General features: G+C 37.7%; 1 protein-coding gene across 4 annotated transcripts in view; it reads right to left on the bottom strand.

Annotated features, from left to right (window-relative positions):
- Positions 1-14,811: 14,811 nt before the first annotated feature.
- The window catches only part of LOC139750297 (uncharacterized), a 180,363-nt gene continuing 168,769 nt past the window's right edge, over positions 14,812-26,405 (bottom strand). For all 4 annotated transcript variants that reach the window (XM_071664932.1, XM_071664923.1, XM_071664951.1 and 1 more), the window contains exon 11: positions 14,812-24,406. In XM_071664932.1, the coding sequence (XP_071521033.1) occupies positions 20,861-24,406 (3,546 nt within the window). In that variant the 3' untranslated portion in view covers positions 14,812-20,860. The remainder of the gene's footprint in view (positions 24,407-26,405) is intronic.

The following is a 26,405-nucleotide window of genomic DNA, read 5'->3' as shown; positions in this document are numbered from 1 at the left end:
AGGATGGATGTGCTGGAAATGAGATGTTTGAGGACAATGTGTGGTGTGAGGTGGTTTGATCGAGTAAGTAACGTAAGGGTAAGAGAGATGTGTGGAAATAAAAAGAGCGTGGTTGAGAGAGCAGAAGAGGGTGTTTTGAAATGGTTTGGGCACATGGAGAGAATGAGTGAGGAAAGATTGACCAAGAGGATATATGTGTCGGAGGTGGAGGGAACGAGGAGAAGAGGGAGACCAAATTGGAGGTGGAAAGATGGAGTGAAAAAGATTTTGTGTGATCGGGGCCTGAACATGCAGGAGGGTGAAAGGAGGGCAAGGAATAGAGTGAATTGGAGCGATGTGGTATACCGGGGTTGACGTGCTGTCAGTGGATTGAATCGGGGCATGTGAAGCGTCTGGGGTAAACCATGGAAAGCTGTGTAGGTATGTATATTTTGCGTGTGTGGACGTATGTATATACATGTGTATGGGGGTGGGTTGGGCCATTTCTTTCGTCTGTTTCCTTGCGCTACCTTGCAAACGCGGGAGACAGCGACAAAAAAATAAATAAATAAATATATATATATATATATATATATATATATATAATTTTTGCTTTGTCGCTGTCTCCGGCGTTTGCGAGGTAGCGCAAGGAAACGGACGAAAGATATGGTCCAACCCACCCCCATACACATGTATGTACATACACGTCCACACACGCAAATAAACATACCTTTACATCTCAATGTACACATATATATACACACACAGACATATACATATATACACATGTACATAATTCATACTGTCTGCCCTTATTTATTCCCATCACCACCTCGCCACATGAAATTACATCCCCCTCCCCCCTCATGTGTGCGAGGTAGCGCTAGGAAAAGACAACAAAGGCCCCATTCGTTCACACTCAGTCTCTAGCTGTCATGTAATAATGCACTGAAACCACAGCTCCCTTTTCACATCCAGGCCCCACACAACTTTCCATGGTTTACCCCAGACACTTCACATACCCTGGTTCAATCCATTGACAGCACGTCGACCCCGGTATACCACATCGTTCCAATTCACTCTATTCCTTGCACGCCTTTCACTGTCCTGTATGTTCAGGCCCCGATCACTCAAAATCTTTGTCACTCCATCTTTCCACCTCCAATTTGGTCTCCCACTTCTCCTCGTTCCCTCCGCCTCTGACACATATATCCTCTTGGTCAATCTTTCCTCACTCATTCTCTCCATGTGACCAAACTATTCCAATACACCCTCTTCTGCTCTCTCAACCATACTCTTTTTATTACCACACATCTCTCTTACTCTTTCATTACTTACTCGATCAAACCACCTCACACCACATATTGTCCTCAAACATCTCATTTCCACCATATCCACCCTCCTCCGCACAGCCCTATCTATAACCCAAGCCTCGAAACCATATAACATTATTGGAACCATTCCTTCAAACATACCCATTTTTGCTCTCCGAGATGATGTTTTCACCTTCCACACATTATATGGCCCACAATGAAATTCCTCAAGAGGCAGTTCTGTCTTATGCAGACAATATAAAAATCACATCAAAGCATTCTGACACCACTGGAAAAACAACAAACATGCAGCATTTCATTACACAGACAGAATATTCAGTGGCTCAACCAGAACAGAATGTCTGCATATGCATCAGTCCTCACTCAACGAACACAATTCCAACTCAAACCCTTCTGTCATCTTAAATGGACAATCACTCCTACTGAACAAAAAACTAATCATTCTAGGTATTATATGCAGTACACACATGATATTCATTCCACACATCAAAAACATCATCACAAAAGCAACACAAACTACATACCCGCAGAACACTAACTGGTGCCAAATATGGAAAAGAAAATGAATTCTTTAGCTTCTGCTACAAACAATTCATCTGTCCCATGTTAAACTATGCATTACTTGCCCAGTCTTCCACCCTCTCAAGAGCAAATATAACAAAGCTACAAACAGCACAAAATAGAGCACTTAGAACAAACACTCCTTGCTTAGCACCCACAAACACTTTTCGCTGACACAGTGAAACAAATACTAAATACAATTCCACCTCAACATGCTCACCTTTTTGCAACACCACCCCTTCCTCACACTAAAGCAACTTTTTATGCACAGATCACCCCACCTCCAACAAACACAACACTAATCAAAACACATACATACGGAAATTTCTAAACAAGCACTAACCAACCACCCCTTCAATTCAGTCTCAAGCACCACCTTACCAATATACACCTATCTGAAAACACACTCCTCAGACATATACTCTTCCATCTATGCTCAAGACATCATCCATCCCCACAATACTGCAAACTTTGATTCATCATATCCCAAGACCTTTCATGTCCACGATGCAATTACCACAACTGACACATTGAACACTTGCTGCATAATTGCCATGCACTCTCCCCACATAGACTTGCGTGATACCTTATGACCCATGGTCCTGCATGGTAAACTTAGCAAGCTTCTCAGAACAGTTTCACTTGTTGACCACATCATTTAAATGCTATGGATGCAGTGGTTATACCTATAATATTTTTGGAATCATTCTTCATGTGGGTTTTGGATTTTTAGATTAAAGAAACAGGTACCCTTTACCTGCACGAAGAAACAAGTTTGTTATGAAAGAATATGTAAGATAGAAAGTTATGGTAGAGAAACATGAAAAGATATGGAGAGAGTTTGAAGTGAGTGGAAACAATGAAAGAGAGAGAAGTGGGGGAAAATATCAGTTCTTGAATGAATGCATTGAGTCTGGATTTGTGTCAGACCACTTACTGGTGCTCTTGTGTTAATATGGCCAAAAAAATTAGTGGGAGGAAAGGCAATTCCATAACTCCCACTGTAGTGCTTCCACAGTTGACTAATGCTGTACCAATTGATGTACTAAACTCTACAAATGGTAGAATAGAAGAAGTTGTTTCAAGTACCAGTTAGTCCTGTGTATTTTACTACTGGACATAGTATTGTTATTCATATGTACTGGCATCCAAAGTTGTGACTGTTAGATTAATTCATGTAATCATTCAGTCTAGTACCCTATGCATTAAGTATGAAAGGGCAGCCAGATATTTTAGGGAATTAAAGTACAGTACAGTAGTGTGGAACTCACGAGAATTTTCCTTTGGAGCTAGTACATATTTATGTAGACTGAATGAAACAAAGACTCCAACTACTATTATTTTCTTTTTCATATATCTTAAGGGTTCACTCATATATATTTCCATTTATCTATTGATAAATGAGACTACAGCCATTTGAACTGTATGATATAATTAAACAAAGTTTAAAGTTTTTTAGTAGGTATGATACAGTGACCATTTTGAATCTGAATTTCATAACTAGTCGTGGATAGAGCTGCATATAAAGATATGTAATGTACATTCCAGATCTACGGATGTCAGGTAGGTTTTTTTCTCTGTACAGTAGAAGTTGAGATCTCAGTCAGTTATTGTAAAGAACTTAAACACTTGAGTGGGTGAAAGGTGTTACGTGCAAGAATAATTGTAGACAGTTTACATTTGCCATGACTTTATCTTGACCTTTCAACCATTATCCAATAACTTTAAAGATATGCCCACATGATTGGCTTACCATTCGCTCCATCAATGTATTCGGTAAAAAAAATCATCTAACCAGAGATTTCTTTTGTTGAAATCTTTGTATATTCCTCAGTCATTTTATGATAAGTACTGTTTAGATATTAAAAAAATGTGAGCTGAATCCTATGAGAATAGGTACTATTTAGAAATTAAGTAAATGTAAGCTAAAGTTTAGTGAAGCCTATGAGAAACAATACCATTATTAGAAATTTATGACATGCCACTGAATGAGATGCAAAGGAGAGGATACTATGTAGAATCATTTTGACTGAAAATAACAGTGTACCATCTGGTTACTCACTGTTTATTGTAATTCTGTTGTTGTCATGTATTCTGTCAAAGTTCCATTTTTCTGAATTTACCTCCTCATACAAGACACATAGTATTACTTCAGGTTTGACAAATAGGCATCTTTATCCATTTTATTATTCCATGAATATGTTGGCCATGTCATTATATAGGTACTTGTATATGTTTGTAGAACAGGAACAAATGAACAATTGTCTCAATTTGCACACATCCAGTCTTTAGCCCTCATTTAACAAACTATCTGTATAGACTTCATGCACACACAAAAAAACTTTGTGCTTAATGACAATGACAGACTAAATATTATAGATTAATATTTTTTTCATGTTTGATGAAAATTCATTCCCAAAGAAGACATTTAAAGCTACTGGCTGTATCTGATCTGCCATTTATTGCACATAAAGCTGGATGGTGCATGAATATTATTCCCTATGCACATTTTTCTCCATAATAACCACACATTCCAGTCTTGGAAAGTCACCAGCAATGCCCATAACATATATCAAAGAATTTTGCATGTTTGAATCTAGCATGTTGATACTGCACATGAAACTGCTACAATATATTGACTTGTGATTACCCTTAAGAGTTGGAATTTTTTTGACATAATGATCATACTCTCATGAAATGTTGCACAGCCACTTAGAGTGATGAAGATATGTATATGTAAAGGGAAAATTGATTTAGCATATGTGAAACAAACTGAGAGACAAAGGTATCAAAAGGACTTTTAGTAATTAAGAGTTTTGGATGTTAGGCAGCATCATTAAGACAAGAAACAGATGTTGGTTGTCTTTACTTTCAGTATATCAAAAATGTGCATGATACTTCATGAAATGTGTCTGGATCCTAATGTTTGGTATAGGAGAAAACACCATTTACATGTGGGTAATGGATAGCAGGTGTGATAAATAGTATACTGAAAAATCCCTGATAACAAAACTGGCAATTACAGCTATTAACCAATCTTTAGCACCTGTGAGGAAAATGGGTCTGTACTCTCATTTTCTTCTCCTATTTAACTTTCTGTATCCTCCAATAGTTTTGACTTCTAATAGAGATTCACTACAACATGTCGAAACTTGAAAATGAATCTTTCAATGGACAGAAACTTGAGTTTCAGAATATTTTTTAGCACCTTCATTCCCTTTGGTTTATTTTACTGAAAAAATGGTAATGGGCTTTAAAACCTTATTTCAAAAGCTGGAATTTACTTGCTTTAGTATTGATGCCCTTTGGTATCTATTCATTCTGTTTGTTATAATGCACTGAAGAGGACGCCAGTTGGCAATTTTTTTTTTTAATAAAACAGAAGTTTCACTTAGTCATTGTGGGTGCACTGTCATCTGCTAGACTTGGTCATTCATACTGAATTCTGCTGGTTATTCCCATTACATTCATTCTTTCTTTATCTGTAGTTTTATAGTCCTTTAAGTGCACCTTTATTCTTTCAGATTACAGGTCTTCCACCTTATATTATATCGATGCCAACTTACTTCATCCCATTCCACAGCTGTCTAGAACATCATTTAATCATTTGCACTCTTTACTTTTCATACCTTCAGTTTGCCAATCTTATTTTCCTTTTTGGGATACTTTGGGTTATATAATTTTCCTCCAATTGAGAACAGATATCATGCCTTTTGTTATCAGGATTATATTTTAGTGTGCTTCAGACAGCATAGTACTTTTAACTGCATTATTATCTGTGTTTGAGAGCTCACAATTTTCATAGAAACAAAGGTGTGATTTTTGTAGGTATAACTTTGGGCTCAATAAATGACTGTGATAATCAATACTGGCTGTCCTTCCTACCCACCCTCCATCCAGTAACCTTAAGCTTAAAAATTAGTAATGACTGAGAAGTGTTAGATTTTATTTGGTGACTCAGTATTTAGATGGTGTGCTTAGCTGTCATACTTGGTGTTTTCTCAAATATCAACACTTTTGTACTTGTTGCTTTAAATACATATAACAAATGGACAGGGAAATTGGTTGTTGATAGATTTTTATAACAAAGCACTAGAGGGTTATTTGCTGCTAGATTGTATTATTCAGTTCAGATGATAATATGACTATTTAATATTGAAATAGAAGATTCATTAAGGCAATAAACACTGAATGATTTCCTGTTATTTGATAACAGTATTGTATGATGTTTAGCACAAGATTTTGGCATAAGTAATATATGAGTAAATCCAGTTTTAGATGTATTGTAACTCCGTTTTGATTCATTCTTTCTGACAGCAAACCATCTTTGGAGATAACAAAAACCCATCTTCTCGCACATTAATCCTTCTTGTTTCAATAGAATATGCATTACTCACTCATCCTTGCTTCAATGTATGGCTTTGCTTGTCAGCTTTCAGAATATCTTCATCCTTAGTCTAGAATATTTATCAGGGCTGTGTGAAAGACCCCTATATTTACCTGGAAACTTCTTTTCATTCTTTCTGATGGGTAAAGAATTAAGTAAGATATTGTGTTAGCTATCAGTCAGGTATTGTATCTTTTTTTTCAATAATCACATTCTATACCTTAAAGTGCATTTTATTCCCTCACTATAAATAAAATGAAATTACCCCTATACCAAATGTAACAAGAATAAGTAGTCATCACTCTCACTGTGGAAATTTCTGATTAATTGCATCCAAAATATCTATGGGATGCTGATTTAGGGAAAATACTGCGGAAGCTTTAGGGTAGCAAGCTAGGACATCTTTCTTGAGGAACTGGATGACCCTTTCCATTGCAAACCTAAATTACAGGGATTAGGGACCCCAGTTCTACAAAATTGACTTCCAAGTAACATGCTTACAATGCACTCTGTCCTTCCCATATTCCCACCCCTTGATGTTAGTTGAAAAATTGAAATGGAATTAAAGATGAGGGTACTAAAAATCAACTTACTACTTAAATGCAGTCTATTGATTTTGATAGAGCACTGTTTTCCAGTAAGATGGGGCAGGATTAGTTCCAAAATTGGGTGGTTTTTGGTTCACTGATTATTGAATTAAAGTTTTTTTTTAGTGTGAGGAAACAAGTTGACTCTTCATCAAGAGGTTTTTGCAACCCCCATTTTTTGGGAAATGGTTCAGTATAATAATTTGGGAATGATTTGTTACTTCAAAGGCTCTAATCATAGGCAGAAGTCTGTCAATGCCAAGCGTTGAATAAATCAATGACAGAAAAAAGGGCAAAAAGAGATTAGAGAGAAAGGAAGAGAACAGAAAAAGATAAGGCATATGATAGAGTTGATAGAGATGCTCTGTGGAAGGTATTAAGAATATATGGTGTGGGAGGCAAGTTGTTAGAAGCAGTGAAAAGTTTTTATCGAGGATGTAAGGCATGTGTACGTGTAGGAAGAGAGGAAAGTGATTGGTTCTCAGTGAATGTAGGTTTGCGGCAGGGGTGTGTGATGTCTCCATGGTTGTTTAATTTGTTTATGGATGGGGTTGTTAGGGAGGTAAATGCAAGAGTTTTGGAAAGAGGGGCAAGTATGAAGTCTGTTGGGGATGAGAGAGCTTGGGAAGTGAGTCAGTTGTTGTTCGCTGATGACACAGCGCTGGTGGCTGATTCATGTGTGAAACTGCAGAAGCTGGTGACTGAGTTTGGTAAAGTGTGTGGAAGAAGAAAGTTAAGAGTAAATGTGAATAAGAGCAAGGTTATTAGGTACAGTAGGGTTGAGGGTCAAGTCAATTGGGAGGTGAGTTTGAATGGAGAAAAACTGGAGGAAGTGAAGTGTTTTAGATATCTGGGAGTGGATCTGGCAGCGGATGGAACCATGGAAGCGGAAGTGGATCATAGGGTGGGGGAGGGGGCGAAAATTCTGGGGGCCTTGAAGAATGTGTGGAAGTCGAGAACATTATCTCGGAAAGCAAAAATGGGTATGTTTGAAGGAATAGTGGTTCCAACAATGTTGTATGGTTGCGAGGCGTGGGCTATGGATAGAGTTGTGCGCAGGAGGATGGATGTGCTGGAAATGAGATGTTTGAGGACAATGTGTGGTGTGAGGTGGTTTGATCGAGTGAGTAACGTAAGGGTAAGAGAGATGTGTGGAAATAAAAAGAGCGTGGTTGAGAGAGCAGAAGAGGGTGTTTTGAAGTGGTTTGGGCACATGGAGAGGATGAGTGAGGAAAGATTGACCAAGAGGATATATGTGTCGGAGGTGGAGGGAACAAGGAGAAGAGGGAGACCAAATTGGAGGTGGAAAGATGGAGTGAAAAAGATTTTGTGTGATCGGGGCCTGAACATGCAGGAGGGTGAAAGGAGGGCAAGGAACAGAGTGAATTGGAGCGATGTGGTATACCGGGGCTGACGTGCTGTCAGTGGATTGAATCAAGGCATGTGAAGCGTCTGGGGTAAACCATGGAAAGCTGTGTAGGTATGTATATTTGCGTGTGTGGACGTATGTATATACATGTGTATGGGGGGGTTGGGCCATTTCTTTCGTCTGTTTCCTTGCGCTACCTCGCAAACGCGGAAGACAGCGACAAAGTAAAAAAAAAAAAAAAAAAAAAAAAAAAAAAAAAAAAAAAGATAACATAAGAGTTTGTAAAAAAGTGGAAGACTTGCCTTTTAAAAGGGGACCTGGTCATTAGTGTTAGGTAAGAGAAGGGGAAACAAACTTAAAGCTCACCAGTAAAGGGAAAAACAAATATTACTGTGGTTCACCCTGAAAGTACTGCAATCACTATGCAACACATTTGCTTTTTCAGTGTTCTGGAACTTAGCTACCAAGGGCAAGCATAGTGCTAGATTTTGCACTATGAAAAATTTGGTAACATAAAATTACTGAATAATTTAACATTTTGTTTTCAATGAATTTATGAAAAATAATTACAATTCTTTTGGAATTCATGAAAATCTAATTTTTTTTTCACGATGAATATTTTCATTCAACCTTTGATCTCAAAAAGACCTTGAAATCACAAATTAAAGTACAACAGGCACTTCAGTGATATTTGTTAAGTTCAAAAGAATGTTGCTTACTCAATACCCAATACATCTACATCCCAGTACCCTTAATTGTGCTTCCTCAACACTTCCTCTGCATCTATGTATGACTAATGTTGCTTCCTCAATACTTCTGCATCCCGATATGACAAATTTCGCTTCCTCAATACTTCCTCTACATTTCGCTTCATCAATACTTCCTCTACATACTTATATGATTGATATTATGTCTTCAATCCTTCTTTTACATCCCTATACAACTAATTTTCAAAATGCCTGATTTAATGACTATCAAAGATATTTGTTAAGATTTCTGACTTTTTAAAGGATGTGTCCATTTTTCCTGTCTTTATGTTTATATGCATGTGTATGTAATATGACTTATTTATAATTACCTGTTACTACTATATGGGAGGCAGTCTTACACTTGTGGGGTCCCATCTACTTTCTCCATCATACTGTTAAACTTCTTTTCACCATTCATATTCCCTATGAGTGTTCACATCATCCAATACTTTACATCTTTATTCTGGTACCATCTTTCTTGCCTCCCTGAACCTTCACTATTTCCTACCTCTCAGTTTCATTAAGTGCACTCACCAAACTTCAGAAGAATATTCTAATTTGTTTGTAAAGTACAGTATGAATACTTTGCTCATTATTCTCTCAACCATGACCTGGAATAATGTTTTAGTATTTGCCAGCAGGCAAGTTGTCTCTTGTTATATTCCCCTAAGATGGGACACTGGGTACAGGTTAGGTACACAATGTCAAATCCCAACTTTCTTCATCTCAGAAATACCTGCAGCTTCTTCCAGTGGGTCCCATCCTCTTTAACTTGGCTTTCTTTCAACTGTGTACTACAAAAACTCTGCAGCATGTGCAGGTCTCTTTGTAAGTCGATGTTTTTCCAACATGACCTTGAGATCATCCAAATACACATTTACACTTGAGTTCAATCCTTCTGGCAATCATTCACTTAGATCAAGAAGATCAATATTGACCCCAGGACACAACCCTGCAGCATTCCTCTTATGACATCCAATATATGAAGGCTACCCTGAAATTCATCCTTCCTGTCTTTCCAATAAGTTAATCTTTTGTCCACCAGTGGAGTCTTATTGACAGTACCAGCTTCTTTTAACAAACTCCTACAGTATGTGGTATGATGTCAAATGCTTTCTGGCATTGAAATATTAAAAGGCCCAAGCAGCTATCTCCCAAAGGGTACTCCTCCTCACACACCACACACACAAACAAGGAGAGCTGAGTTATGGGGAAAAGACTAAAGATTTAAATTTGCCCAACTTAAAAGTGAAGAGCAAGGTTCAAAACTTCTTTTTAAAAGATCAATGACATAGACAGTGAATTGTTCTTCCAAAGATCAAGGAGTAAAGCAAAAAGAACATATTGACATTGACAGTGAACTGTTCTTCCAAGATGTAGGGATAGAGCAAAGGGCCATGTATGCAGAGATCATATGATGTAAACAGTGAATTGTTCTTCAAGAGATGTATTCTTCCAGAGATGTAGGGATAGAGCATAGGGTCATGTGTGCAGTGAAACCATATGACATAGACAGTGAACTGTTCTTCCAGATGTAAAGACAGAGCATAGGGCCATGTGTGAAGTGAGACCGCATATGTTTTTGGAATGATCTTGCACACCTGAAGAACGTGATTAGCATTTTATCAATCTGTGGTTATTTCATGGTGCTGCCTGTCTTAATGACACTGGCAGTCTTCAAAATATTCTTATTATTATCAAAGTAATGATCTTCTACATTCATGGTATTTTACAGGTGTATTGTATATGTAATCTTTACAGAAATGTGCCATATTTAGTTGGTTCATTGGTCATTTGGACTAGGGCTATCAGGATCAAGTTATGAACACCAATCAAAAAATCATGAACATCATCAGGAATTCAAAATAATTCTAAGACCATACACGCTTTCAATGAGTATATTGATCTTAGGGATCAATCTGATGAATAGCATAAAATCACTCCTTCACTCTACCCTCCACAAGCACATCTTCATCTTACCTTTCATCAACACCAACACCATCTTTTGTCTTATCAGTACCATTTTGCTGTCTCCTTCAAACCGACCTCAACTATCACCTTCTGCTGTCTTCTTCAACCAACCTTCTCCTTCATATACACCACCTCTACCATCTGTAAAAAATTATTTATTCAAAATTTGAAGAAAAGCCAACCATTTTCAGTTTTAATCTCTGTGTTGTTCAGCATAATTATTGCTCCTGAGGATGGTTGTAATACTATCATGACACCTACCTGACATTTCACAGGCTTTACATTCAAGTATTCGGATATCTATAACCTGAACCCCTGAGCTTATCTGTCTACTTACATAAACCTTACTTCCCATGAAAGACACAGTGTCCTTCTTCTACAATGGGGTAAGAAACACCATGGCCCTCCATCACTTGGCAGCCAAACATGTTGCTATTCACCCGAGTAAAGGTAGTCAGTCATCATTACTTCCTGTTGGATTGCTCCTGAAGGGTCTGTTGCGGATGGTGCAGGAAGAGGTCAGTTGTTGTTAGCTTCTTGTTGGAGAGGTAGAGAAGCAACTGCACTGGGTGATGCTGAAAGCGGCCTGTGGTTCTTACACTCTTACTGGAGAGATTCTGAGGTGTCTGCAGCTGGTGGTGCCGGAGGCAGTTGATTATTTATACCTTGTTGAAGAGTTCGTGAGGCATCTGCAGCAGATGGTGCTGGAGGCAGTAAATTGTTTTTATCTTCTTGTTGGAGAGCTTCTGAGGAGTTTGCTGCACAAATGCTGGAACACATGTAGGCAGTGGTGACCTTGGAGTGTTTCTTGGTAGGCATCCAGGTAAATGCCACTCCTAGGGTAGTGGGCTTTCCCAACGTGGTAATGATTCCTCCTAGGGTAGAGGGCTCTCCCCAGGGTAGACGACTCTCCCAAGGTGATACACACCACTTCCGACATACAAGAATCTCTCCAAATGATGGTTGTCTTTACACATGATAACTTTGGAAGTGGTGTCATCTTGGAACAAACTAAGAGGAGGAAATGTCTTTCTTCAAGCTCATCGTCAACAACCTCATCTTCCTTCATGTCACACAAGTGAAAAACTAAGGTAGCTCAGCTACCTGTTAATCTGGGATGTTGTTTCTTTTTTGGAATGAAATAAGAGAAAATTCAGTATTCCCGCAAGCTTAAGCTTGACTACCTTGACATAAGTGTCAAATAACATGAGAAAAGCCAAAGCTGAACTTGAATCTCAAGAAAGAGGTACATAAAAAAAAGTCAAAAACACTTTTTGCAGACCCATCCTCTTGTTCCCCCTCTGAACCACCAGTATTGACAAAGGAAACCTCTCATAAAAGCAGAAAGGCCGATGGGCAAATCTTTAAAACTGTATAAGGCACAGTTTGATAGATCACTAGTGGTTAATAACAGTTGGTTGCCAAAGATTAGCCACTGTTAACCAAGTCCTCAACCTTAGTGAAAACAGTGTTGAGGTTATGTATCTTACAGTTTATGTTCCTCTTCATTACAAACAGCCTCAATGGAACCCAGTGGTATGTTGCTGTTTGAATTCCTTTATATTATTTAGCATGCAATTATCTCTTTAGCAATAAAATTTTTTACAACACCTTCAAATCTCTAAAGTCTCTTACTAACCTCATTGGTATCCTTTGTCATAGAGCTTAGTTGTATACATTACATGTCTTCATGTAGATTTTATACAAACACACCAGAACTGTGAACAAAGCAAACTATCTGCAGGTAAATATAAGAACTATTCATGTTCGGTAAACTGCTTACTACTGAGATCAAAGCTGGATTATACCTTAAAAATTTAGTCACTATATCCAAAAAGGTACAAGCATTTAACTGAAGACAGTACAGAAAAGAGGAACTAAAAGGGTGCCAGAATTAAGAGGACTAACTTACAATGAGAAGTCTTCTCTTAAACAACTGAATATAGATAAGAACAATCTGTCGTCTATTCTTATGTTATCTGCCATACCAAGATACTTCACAAAAAGTACTCAATATCAACGTCAATGAGTATTACTGATATATTTTACGATAGAATTGCTTAGCGAGTCTTCTAATCTACCAATCTACCCCTATGTGTTGGGTCACTTGAAGAGTTGATTGCAGTCTATCTATCTACATCTCTGATGTCTGTTACCCTTTGGGAACATCTTTAAGGAGGTGGCTGCTGCAAGTCTCCGTTACTGATGAAATCCAGAGCTGCTTCTTAGCCATTAGATCCTCACCATAAACAGACCGCTGGCAGAGGGCAACTCTAGCAAATCGTTTTTAGAGGCTCCTGCCTCATGTTCCTACCAACTACTTCAACCAAATGTTCAAACCTACTACTACCTAATGCTCCAACCTACTACTCTTATTTATTACTCCTAGCATTTTGCCAAAAGGCGAGGCTAGCACTTAGCACTCTGCAGGAAAAGCTAGAGTTACAAAGAATGAGTAATATGAGATTATGTTTTTGGACAGAATGCCAGCAGTTCACATGTGAGTGAGGCAGAGAGAGATGAAAGTTACCTGGGTCAATGAAAGTCAACTTGACAACCACCAGTGCTGGCTCGCTACACAGCCACCACTAACCCTCCCAATAACCAGGCAAGAGTACTGACTAGTAATGTACCCCCCTAGTCGGTACATTACAGGTATTACCCACCTGGGTATTGAGAGGGTTAGTGATTGCATTATAGGACTAAGAAAGTAAAGGTTCCAAATTTAAAATGAAAGAAATACACAAAAAGAAAGAGCTAACATACCTTATATGGCCATGATATAACACCAGTTAATGAATGGATCCTCCAGGGTAGTGGTGGAGGGTCTTTACCTATAGTTTCTCTATTGACTTTCACTGGAGGTACTTTCCGGCAGTCCAAAAACTCATAGTCTACCAATCCCTCTTTTTGATCTTAAATGGATCTCACCCTGAAGTCTAGATTTGTTATGCATGAACCCCCCTTTCCCGGAACAATGTTGCCTCCCAGTTGGAAAGTTTCTCCTCTGCAAGTAATCACTCATTTAGTGTATCGCCTAATTAGGGTTAAAGGTAAATTCTTTCCTGGAATCTTCAAAACTGTTGTTATATCGAAGTACTTAAGTATGGAATTCAATTGTAATCTAGACCTTAAAACTATAAATGCATCAATCACTAATATCATGCCTCGATTACCTGTGTGGTCAACAACAGCTCATTTGCTGATCATTATTCATCTGCCGAGTGGGTCATATTTATAGTATTTACTCATCAATACATTTGTTGGACAGCAATCATACAAATTATCATACTTATAAACTAACAAGGTTTGTATTTTCAAATATTAAGACAGACATGCTCTAGATTTGTAAACTTGTTTTATCATACCCTCTCAGGATAGTACCATCACTAACCTTTATTTCCTTAGATGTAATATCTCTTGTCCTTGGGATATAAATCCAACATCCGACTCTTACGTCTTTACAGATGCTGACAGCCCTGTACAGCACAGGTATAGTTGTGATTTGTCTTATCATGATTCATCACTTCTTCAAGTCACTGTCAAGATTGGAATGTTTTTCAAATTCAATGAGAATAACTTTTTAGCTTAATCAAGAGTAAGCTACCCTTTTCATCTTTAGCTCTATTCAGCTGGAAAAGTGCTACATGGTAAACAAGCAGAGTGAAAATGAATGCTGCTGTCCACTGACTGGATGTGGATTCTTGCTAAAACTGCCTATACAAAGCTACCAGTGTTTGACAGTAAGGGCAACATTTGTATGGACTTTCCACATATCTCTTGGATGGACATTTCAATCTTCTGCTGTGAATGGGAAATAACTCTCTGCCTCAATACCTAATTTTTTGATGTGGAATTCAATAAAAGACATCAATCTCTTTAATCCTTGTTTACTGTGTAAGTAGCTCATAGACCATAAAAATTATGTGGCTTAGTGGTATAATGATCAACCCACCCTTAGTGAACAGTAAAATTCTACAGGTACTTGTGCATTCACCATCCAAAAGAAGGGTACCATTACCACGAAGCATCACACACAAATATGGTTGAATGGACACAAAAAGCTGAGCTGTGAATGATGGTGAAGATCATCCTGAAAGGATGTTTCCATAACGCATATGTACACCACCAGCTACCACTGATGCCACATTAGTTGTTGCATGACACTATACTACAAATGGAAACAACAAAGACATAACAATTTTGAAAAGTTACATTACAAAAATCACTGACAGTAAATATTCTGATGTTAAAAATAGACCTTGTTTCTCTATTTCCAGGATACTAATACATATATATATATATATATATATATATATATATATATATATATATATATATATATATATACAATTCATAATGATTATTCGTTTTTTAACAAGATTACAATTCACACTATAAACAAACAAGGTCTTAAATCAACATCAATAATAAAATCTTTAAAACAAATATATTAAGAGCTTTATATGAAAGTACAATAACCTCTAGAGCCTACACTGAGCGACTGATACCAGCAGCCTTGAAAAAAATACATTATTCGTTAGACATAGTGCAATCAAATTGTTACTGCTTACTCTGATGTTTAACTGCTATGTTCTTCATTGTTGGATGTCATATGTCAGTATCATGTAAAGTAAAAAAGACACTAAACTTATATGTTCTCTATATTCAGCACATCACTTTTGTACTAACAAATTTGGTATTCTACTGAACTGTGTGCACCCTTCTTATGTTCATCTTTCAAGATGTGTTTAGATCACTTCATGCTTAACTAGTACTGTAAATGCATGTGTTAATATGTGCATGCAAATCATTACATATAACTGTTACATAGTATTAATTATTCATTCTGTAATGATGCAATGCAACTAAAGCCATAAATGTTCAAGAGACTATAAATGCATTGATGCTTATTGGACTGACCAAAGACTATTCTAATTCAATAAACCATTAATATATTTCATGCAATAACAAAATGACTTGCACCACAGCTTACTCGAGATTCTTGGATTACATGAGAGTTCTTAATAAAATAATGCACCAAATTTTTCAATATGAATGGAGAACATGATCTGTCAAAGAAGCAGGAAAGTTTCCTAATGTCTAGACCTGATCCACTGCAAGAATCACTGAGGACTAGGGATATAATACACAAAAGTTGGCCACAAAACTTTAAACATACACAACCTATGCTTCCTCCACTTCCACTGAAAAATATGAACATGTATAATAATAGACAACACAATCAGATATTTGGGATATTGCAGATATGTGGCAAACTCTTAAAATATTGATCCTACAGATTAATTACCATCACTAACGGAACAGTACTAACATAACATTGAAATATTCATTATACAGATTTTTGGTACATATGTGAGATTTATTCAGGATTGTCAGACTACTGCTACTGTAGGCTCTATAATATTACACAAAAATGTAAATATTAAACTGACTATTTGTGACACCACAATATATCTTATGGCGAGATTTACATAAAAGAAAAGAATAGGTATTGAAGACACTGTTGATGTAGTATGTAAGTAGTTAATGATGAGCTCAGAAGACAGTAAAGAATTATAAAATATTCAATAGCCACACAAGACTTCAAAAAACAGTGACCTCAGTTGAGACTAGTATACAGTACTGTACTGCTACTTCAAATTACATAGAAACTTTATTGAAAACCATGTAACAAGCATTGCCATTATAAATGCTATGATGAATATCAAAGGAATCAAATTTTTTATACAAGTACACTTGCAATAATCATAAGAAAACCCAATAAGTTTCTGACAAAATCACTGGGTCACTGGGGTGGCCAGTGGGTCAATGTGATATGTGCAAGCAACTGACTTGATTTTATCATAACTCATCTTGCTTATACCCAAAAGTAGTCTAACCAAATATTTATAATACTAATGGTCTGTGTATGCTATAATCATCATCAGGAGAGTATATGCAATATGAAATATTAAGTACAATTACTAAAAACATGAAGACATTAGTGATTGAAAACTTATCGTTTCATGTGTAGTGTAGAGAAAACAAAAGTAAGAAGAATTTTATAAGTGAGCTGGTTGAAAAACGAGGTCATTCAAAAATATAAAATCACGGAAAGAGGTAATGGTGATACTGCTAAAAATAACAGTCTCAAAAGAAAAACGTTTCCAACATTCTGGATGGAAACAATTCAACATTGTACAGATCTTGAGCTATTTACAAGCACTACAATCAGTGTTTAGCACCAGGAATAAAACTATGGGAGGATGAAGTGCTAAATAAATAACAATAAGTACAACAAACTATCACAAATCTATTTAAGTGAAGCTTTGGCTCATCCACAAAAGTCGACAATAACAAAATGGGAGATGATAGTATGGAAGCAGCTCAGCCTTCATTACTACTTAAGCTTGCACTATATTACCATATATAAAGCTCACAAAATATATATAGAGAACAATCACAACATTAAACTGTGATGGAAAAAGAAAATATTTCATATAAATTCAGCCTATAAAGAAATGATAATGTAATTGTTCTCCATGAAGAGGGAAATCATACATTCAGGTACTATAACAATTTGTGTGTCACACAAAATAATTAAAAACTTCATTATGGCCAACCAATTACAAAATAAACACTGCTGCTGCTGCATTTATATGAACCTCCATTCCACTCACTTCATTCATCAGCTAATTTGGACGTAAAAAATTTTGAAAAGCTTAATTTTAAGGATACATAATCAAAGTACATGTTGTGATAAGAAGACGATTAATACCCTAGAACGGTTCAACACCAATCTGTTTACATTCCACAACACATAATTTTTGGCACACATACTAAATGCTACTCTCAACACAGTGAAACCTTGGATTCTTAACTTTCGTTGTCACTATCATTTTTAAATCAGTCCAACCTAAAGCCTAATGGTAATAATTTCAAATGGCTCATAAATCTTAGAATTCACAGAGTATGATTTTACATAAATGCTATTGCAAAAGTACTTGAAACTCTGGCAGTGTAAATGGTAATCATCTTTTTTGATAAATAGGAAAATTTCCAAAACTGTTAGTGAACAAGTATATTCCCATAAAATATATACAGCAAAACCCCAAAATACTGAAATTCTTTACAAAAGAAACAAATAGTAAAGCAAAAAGACTGTCTACAAAAAGACATTAATAAAAGGAACAACAGCAAAGGACTGTTGCTGTTGTAGTTTCACTTTCTAAATGAAGGAACAGAGAAAGAAGCCAAGTAAAGATTTTTCCTTGAAGGTTTAGTCGCCTGTTCCTGATACTGCATCACTTCATTTGGATGAGGCAAGGAAAAAATACCCTGTGCATCCATTAAACAAAAGGGTTATTTCCTGGAGATCTGTCATTCTACTAAATCATCCTTATGTGAGCTACTGAAGCCAATGTTATAAGGGAGGTTATGTTTCTGACCTACTGAAGCCAATGTTATAAGGGAGGTTATGTTTCTGACCAAAAGTAGGTCCTAATTGAAACTGCCAGAAAACTGACAATTTAATATCAAGTGATCACTTTACATGCTCTAATGTACTTGTACTCCCCTATGCACCGGCCTCTTTCTTACATCTGAATACATACTGAAATGGATACTTAATTTGAAAGGCTTGATAAGCAGTAAATGATCACAGCTATTCTACCTAAATGCTGTGTGCAAACAATGAAATGCCCCTATACTGAGATATGGATCCGACTTTATTTCGCTACTGATTATGGGGTATGAATCTTATTTTGTTGCCATTATGAAATGCATGATGACATAAATCTTAAAAGAGACTTTTTACTTACTGCAATTTATCATTAAAGGAAAAGAATAGCCAATATATTTACCATTACTGAAGGTATAAGTTCTGCTATCAGTTTGTAAAGACAAAAGTTATTGCCAGTAAAATCAAATCCCATCCACCCCTCAAAAAAAAGTCGTATATAGCTCATTATTTTAGGATTTTAACTGTATATAAAATATAACCATCCCATGCTTAAATATCCTTATCAAGTATAGTAAAAAATAAATATAACAGGCAGAAGCATCTTTTCCAGAAGATATTTCAAGAAATATCTTGATTTGTAACTGAAATGAGTGCATACAAAAAAAATTTTGTTCAGTAAGTCTCATACAAAAACTCCTTTAATATACTTTGTTTTCTATCTACTGCTAATGAAATAAGATAGAACAGGTTTCACTGCATTCACAACAAATATGTTCAAAATTTAATACCACAACATTATTTTCACATTCGTAACAAGATCATTACATTCACATTCATAATTAGTACATTAAAAAAGTTATTCCGTATCTACACTCTGAAATTCCTTTAGTTGGGCATACCAAACTTGAAATCATAATCAGACCTTGATTTGCATCTTTACAAAATAATCCATGAATTTACTTTATGTTACTGGATATGATATTTAAACCTAGCTCATAAAGCTTACATTCGAAACAGAGTATGATGTTCACATTCAGGCCAACATCAAAAGGGCTATAAAAAAAAATTACGGCACTGATGGCAGACTGCACATCCAAAATAGGTTTTGAATTACTAAAAGAAAAGTTAAAAAGCTGAGAGGTCTACAATATGAATTGCTTTATATATTCACAGCACACAAACAGTATCAGTGCTTTAAATCAGTAAGTAACTGGTGACAGGAAAATTGTGTGTATACTATCAAAAAAATACACTACAATTTTATGAAGTTCTTATGATAAAGTAAAAGAAAAGAGTTAAACAACACCTTTGAGTGATATTCTAATAAGTGTAAGATGCAATTGAGCTTGTATTCTAGGAATCAGTATGAAGGTTCACACAATGAATCCTACCATCTGAAATGGCCATTTTTATCGTATATCAATAAAAAAATCACTAGACATGCTGCACTGGAAAGATTAGCAACTGCCATATATTCCAATGGGATGAGGAAAAATTTGAGTCACAGATGATCCAGCAAACATGTGCAAACTGTTTACTGACTACAACCTTACAGTACAATAAATAGAACTTACCATTACATGTACTGAACACACGGTAAAGTTTATAAAGCTTCAACCTGCCTGTTGTCACAAGAACAGGAACTTTGGCAACAAACTGCATAATAAATTTCTCATCATACCATTCTTTGTGCACAAACTTTATGAAAATGAGTTCTATCAAAAAGTTATGACCACTGCACATGATGCCACAGTCCCTCACTGGCTAACACGTACACAACAGGATAATCCATACTAATGCTACTACGAGCCATACCTACAAAAAACTCCTCTAGCATTTCAATTCATCTAGTTACAAACACACCCATGCGAAATTGTAAAAATGGAATAACAAACCCATGCCTTCCATTCACTGGACACATACTTGCCTCATTGAGAAAGTCACACAACACTGTGTAAAAACTGGCAGCAACTGAAATGTTTGCCTATCACTCAGATGATGGAAAGTATAGCTAATAAAGGGGAATTACTGTATTACACGGCTTTGTTAAAACAATGCCACTGTCAAACTACCCTTATCACTGACATCATAAATATTACTTAATCTACTGAGGAGTGTTTTCCTACCTAGAAGGGAACTATAATATCAGTATTTCACAGCCAACTGCTACCAAAGTACTTCACATACAGTAGCGTTGCCTAATTGAGATGGTCCACAAAATGCTATCAGTGAAAAATATGACTAAAATGCCTAGGTGCAGTCCTGCTGTACTGAATATAAGCTACAGCTGGTGCAAGATAAATGAGCTACCCCATAGTTTGGTAGGAAGTGTATTGTTTCTGCTGAGGATAACCTGAGCAACAGTGCTGATTATATCAGTTCAGGCTGACTTTCTATCTAGTATACAAAGAACATAGTTTTCCTATCAGTAACTTTGCTTATCTGTCATACTTAATTTTCAAACTTCTGTGATTTGTTCATGTGGATCAAGGTGATGGCTTTCTGGACTTGATGATGAATCTGTGGAGGGCTGCCTTCCATGGGTTCCCCCACCTGTGGGAGCACACTCTACCGTCACTACGCTCTCTACACTACCACTTCCTGTGTCCTGGCTCCCTGACCCACTACTACTGCTCTGGCTGCCTGCACTGCTGGTAACTATGGCAGCAGCAACAATGGGTGAAGGTGGAGCAGCTTGAGTCGTTTCACTTGGTGGTGGAGGTGGTGGTGGTGGTGGCATATGAACAGGGGAGTCTGGCTTTTCTTCCATGGCAGCCATAGGATTGACAGTAACAGTAATACCTCCTGCTGTGAAACCACACTCATATCCAGATGAAACAGAGTTGTCTAGTTCCTCATCAGAATCACGCTCTGTACCTGGTTCTGAAGGTTCTGAAAGGGGCGGTGGTGGTGGGAGTTCATCTACTGTCACGGCACTCTCAATATGAACAACATCAGATTCTTGAGGGGAATCTGAATCTTTTTCAGAACTACCATGTATACTGCCAGGTTGGCCTGCTGTGCTCCCCGATGAAGAGGAGCCCATGTTCGCAAGGTTTAATAATTCATCCAATCCTTCAACATCTGATGGAGGAACTAATGGTGGTGGTGGAGTATCTTCACAAAGAGTGCTAGTTCGTGGCATAAGAGGTGATGATTCTGGTAAGGGTGGTGGGAAGTCATTCGTGAATGCACTATCATCCTCATCCATTACTGGTGGTGGTGGTGGGGGTAATTCACTGCAAAGTGCTATTGAAGTGTCATGTTCTGTGGTGCTCATGTCATGTGCTGAAGGTATAATTTGTTGCTGAATGTTATTATCTAACATAAACAGTGGATTTATAGTCTCCTGAGGTTGGTCCTCTGTTTCCTCTAATGATAAAGGTGCAGGAAGGTCTTCTGAGCCAAGACTACTGAACGCCACAGGGGATGGCTCTCTCTCTGGAGTAGACACTCTTGGCTGAGCTGGCACTGGCTCTACACCTTCCAACATAGTTGGAGTGAATTCTTCAACATTCATACTAAGTGTTGAGGAAGCCGGTTCACCAACAGTTCCCTCTAAGTGAGATTCCTTTAACAAACTTTCTGCTGGCTGCTGTGAAAGCTGTGGTGAGGCAGACTGTTCTGTCACTAGCTCTTCTAAATGAAGTGGTGATGGTGGCTGAACTATACATTCTGTCTCTGCTTGATATGCTGGCTTATCATGACTCTCTTCCTGTTCCATATGAAATCCTACTTCTGGACTTGGGATGAAAACAGATGTTTTTGTTCCAAAGCTCACCTCTAATGGCGATGCTGACAGTGCAGTATCTTGCTCTAAAGAATTAACTGCTTTTGGTAAATTCATCTCTTGGTCTTGACTGTTCACTGACACAAAAGATTCTCTATCAGGATTCTTCAATTCAGGTGGGAATTCTATATCCGGACTTGGACTTTTCATCATTGGTGGAGTTTCTCTATCTGGACTCTCCACAGCTGGTGGAGATCCCTTTTCACTCCTCTTCAAAGGTGGAGATTCCATGTCTGGACTTGGACTCTTCATTAGTGGTGGGGTTTCTTTTTCTGGGCTATGCATCACTGGTGGGGATCCCTTTGGACTCTTCCTCATAGTGGGAGATTCTAGATCTGGGCTGGGACTCTTCATCATTGGTGGTGAATCTTCATCTGGACTTTGCATCACTGGTGGAGATCCTTTAGGGCTCTTCTTCATACAAGGAATTTCCAGGTCTGGACTTGGACTTTTCATAAGTGGTGGAGTTTCTATATCTGGAATTGGTATCACCGGTGAAAATTCTCTTGGACTCTTCATAGTCGGTGGAGATCCTCTGTCTGAACTCTTTGTAAATGTAGGGGATGCTTTAGGACTTTCTAAGTCTGGACTCGGACTCTTCATCATAGGAGGAGTTTCTTTGTCTGGACTTTGTATTGATGGTGGAGATCCTTTTGGACTCTTTATCACTGGTACGGATCCTTTATCTGGACTCTTTACAAGTGGAGGTGATCCTTTAGAACTTTTTGTAACTGGTGGATAATCTTTATCCATACTCTTAGGAAGTGGAGGAGATCCTTTTGGACTCTTCAGCATTGTTGGAGATACTCTATCTGGACTCTTTGCATGTGGAGGGGATCCTTTTGGGCTCCTCATCAGTGGTGGAGATTCTTTCAGACTCTTTGTCATTGGTGGAGATCCTTTTGGACTCTTTCTCAGGGGTGGTGATCCTTTAGGACTCTGCACTACAGGAGGATATCCATATGGGCTTTTTGCCGATGGAGATCCCTCATCAGGACTCTTCACCGGTGAAGATTTCTTTTCAGGCGGTAATAACTGCTGACTTTCTAATTTTGTAAGCTGCAATTTCAAACACTTCTCTTCATCTGAGTCTTTCACTGCTGAAGCCTCTTTGGAATCTTCTTCACTTAAGGGAGGAGGATAGTTATCTAAGTTACTTTCTAAGAGACCAACGGCTCTAGAATTCATATGCTCTTCTGGACTCCTTTCCTCGGCCAGTTTCTTTTCTGGGCTTTTACTTCCTTTCCGGACACTTGCATACATTGGAGTTTCTTGTTTGGTGAATTCTTTTCCAGGCTTATTTATCTTCTCATAAGGTGGATAGTTCTCTTGGGTGTCATAGTCGCATACAAATTCATATGTACTTTCTGCTTCAACCTTCTTGACTACTTCATAACCTGGTTCTGCATCCCCATCACTTGATCTGCGACTTGAAAACTTTAGCTGTTCATAATTTGGGTCATGTTCAGAAGTGGTTCGTGTATGATGGATAGCACCTTGTAATTCTTCATATCCTGGATCCCCAAATTCACTAACAGTTTTTCCCTTGACTGTTTCATACCCAGGATCAGTTGCTTCTGCCCTATGATGTGTTACAGTTTCATAACCAGGTTCATCATCATCATGGTTTTTTTCATGAGCTACAGTTTCATATCCAGGTTCTGAACTTTCCAATTTGGCTTCACCAGTAACAGTCTCATACCCTGGTTCATATTCTCTGTGTTTTAGGGTCTCATAGCCTGGTTCTGAGTCCAAGTCTGAAGTCTGTTTTACTGTTTCATATCCAGGATAATTCTCCTCAGGCCTTTCAACACTAGCATATGGAGGTTCAGAATTCTTCACTGTTTCATATCCAGGATCAGAGGAGCCCCCAGAATAAAAGTTAGTGGGGAGCTGAGGAATTGTTTCATAGTTGGGGTTTGGTAGAGTTGGCTGTGGAGTATTTCCCCAAACGCCAGTTTTCTCATATGACTTGGCACGACTAATTGATGCAACTACTTCGTGATTGCGAGTTTCGACTAGGCTACGAGTCATTGCTCCCAGGTCTACAGACTGACGAGGGGTTGTTGGAGGAGATGAAGCATGTGATCCCCAGCGAGCACTGCCAATATCAACTGAGCCTCTACGAGAGGATGACACACTACCAGCATCACTGTCACCTCCTCCACCTGAGCTGTCTCCTCGGGCATGTCCTGGACGCTGCTTTTTCATCACCTGTTGAACAAAAAGACAGATAGTTTTTAAACATACCAATACATGTGAATCACACAAGCTTTCTACACCTTACTGATTTCTACTAATGCAAACATTCAGTTCAATGATGCTGATGTCATATTCTTTTCCATTTCCTAAGTATGAATCACCTTCTATACACATACTTTATTATGCAATACCAGCTCCAATCTCATTTCCACAGAAAGCAGAATTTGGTACACAAAGCATTACAGAAAGATAGTATTCCTGACAAGTATTATGTTATAAAAATTCTGAGCAAACACTTTAACAAAATACTGCACCTGTATATCAACCTTTCTTTTTTATCAAAATGCTCTACTCAAAAATATTTTGAAGAAGAAGAGACTCTTCTAAGCCTAGACTTGGGCATGAAGATAAAACAGCTCCTATGTTCTGCTCAGATATTGTTTTCAAATACTGAGGATAGCAAGCCTAATCATAATAATAATAATGATAATAATAATATTTTTTTTTTTTTTTTTTTTTTATACTTTGTCGCTGTCTCCCGCGTTTGCGAGGTAGCGCAAGGAAACAGACGAAAGAAATGGCCCAACCCCCCCCCATACACATGTATATACATACGTCCACACACGCAAATATACATACCTACACAGCTTTCCATGGTTTACCCCAGACGCTTCACATGCCTTGATTCAATCCACTAACAGCACGTCAACCAAGGTATACCACATCGCTCCAATTCACTCTATTCCTTGCCCTCCTTTCACCCTCCTGCATGTTCAGGCCCCGATCACACAAAATCTTTTTCACTCCATCTTTCCACCTCCAATTTGGTCTCCCTCTTCTCCTTGCTCCCTCCACCTCCGACACATATATCCTCTTGGTCAATCTTTCCTCATTCATCCTCTCCATGTGCCCAAACCACTTCAAAACACCCTCTTCTGCTCTCTCAACCACGCTCTTTTTATTTCCACACATCTCTCTTACCCTTACGTTACTCACTCGATCAAACCACCTCACACCACACATTGTCCTCAAACATCTCATTTCCAGCACATCCATCCTCCTGCGCACAACTCTATCCATAGCCCACGCCTCGCAACCATACAGCATTGTTGGAACAACTATTCCTTCAAACATACCCATTTTTGCTTTCCGAGATAATGTTCTCGACTTCCACACATTCTTCAAGGCCCCCAGAATTTTCGCCCCCTCCCCCACCCTATGATCCACTTCCGCTTCCATGGTTCCATCCGCTGCCAGATCCACTCCCAGATATCTAAAACACTTCACTTCCTCCAGTTTTTCTCCATTCAAACTCACCTCCCAATTGACTTGACCCTCAACCCTACTGTACCTAATAACCTTGCTCTTATTCACATTTACTCTTAACTTTCTTCTTCCACACACTTTACCAAACTCAGTCATCAGCTTCTGCAGTTTCTCACATAATAATAATAATAATAATAATAATAACAATAACAGCAATCATTATCATAATTATCATTATGATCATTATTACTGTTATTATTATTCACAATAACAATAATTATAATAATAATAATAATAATAATAATAATAATAATAATAATAATAATAATAATAACAATAATAATAATAATAATAAACTTTTTCCCCTTTTAGAACGTTAAAATACAAGGAGGGCAGAGTTTCTAGCCCCCCACTCCTGTCCCCTTTAGTCGCCTTCTACGACACGTGAGGAATGCATGGGAAGTATTCTTTCTCCCCTATCCCAAGGGATAGGGATGACTGTATTGTTGACTGGTTGGTAATGTTATTTAATGTAATTATGACTCATGGTGAGGTGCCTGAGGAATGGTGGAATGCTTGCATAGTGCCATTGTACAAAGGCAAAGAAGATAAAAATGAGGGCTCAAATTACAGAGGTATAAGTTTGTTGAGTATTCCTGGGAAATTATATGGGAGGGTATTGATTTAGAGGGTGAAGGCATGTACAGAGCATCAGATTGGGGAAGAGCAGTGTGGTTTCAGAAGT

This window comes from Panulirus ornatus, chromosome 1 (genome assembly GCF_036320965.1).
Source record: "Panulirus ornatus isolate Po-2019 chromosome 1, ASM3632096v1, whole genome shotgun sequence".
NCBI lineage: Eukaryota > Metazoa > Arthropoda > Malacostraca > Decapoda > Palinuridae > Panulirus > Panulirus ornatus.
This window is presented reverse-complemented; position numbering and strand designations above follow the sequence as displayed.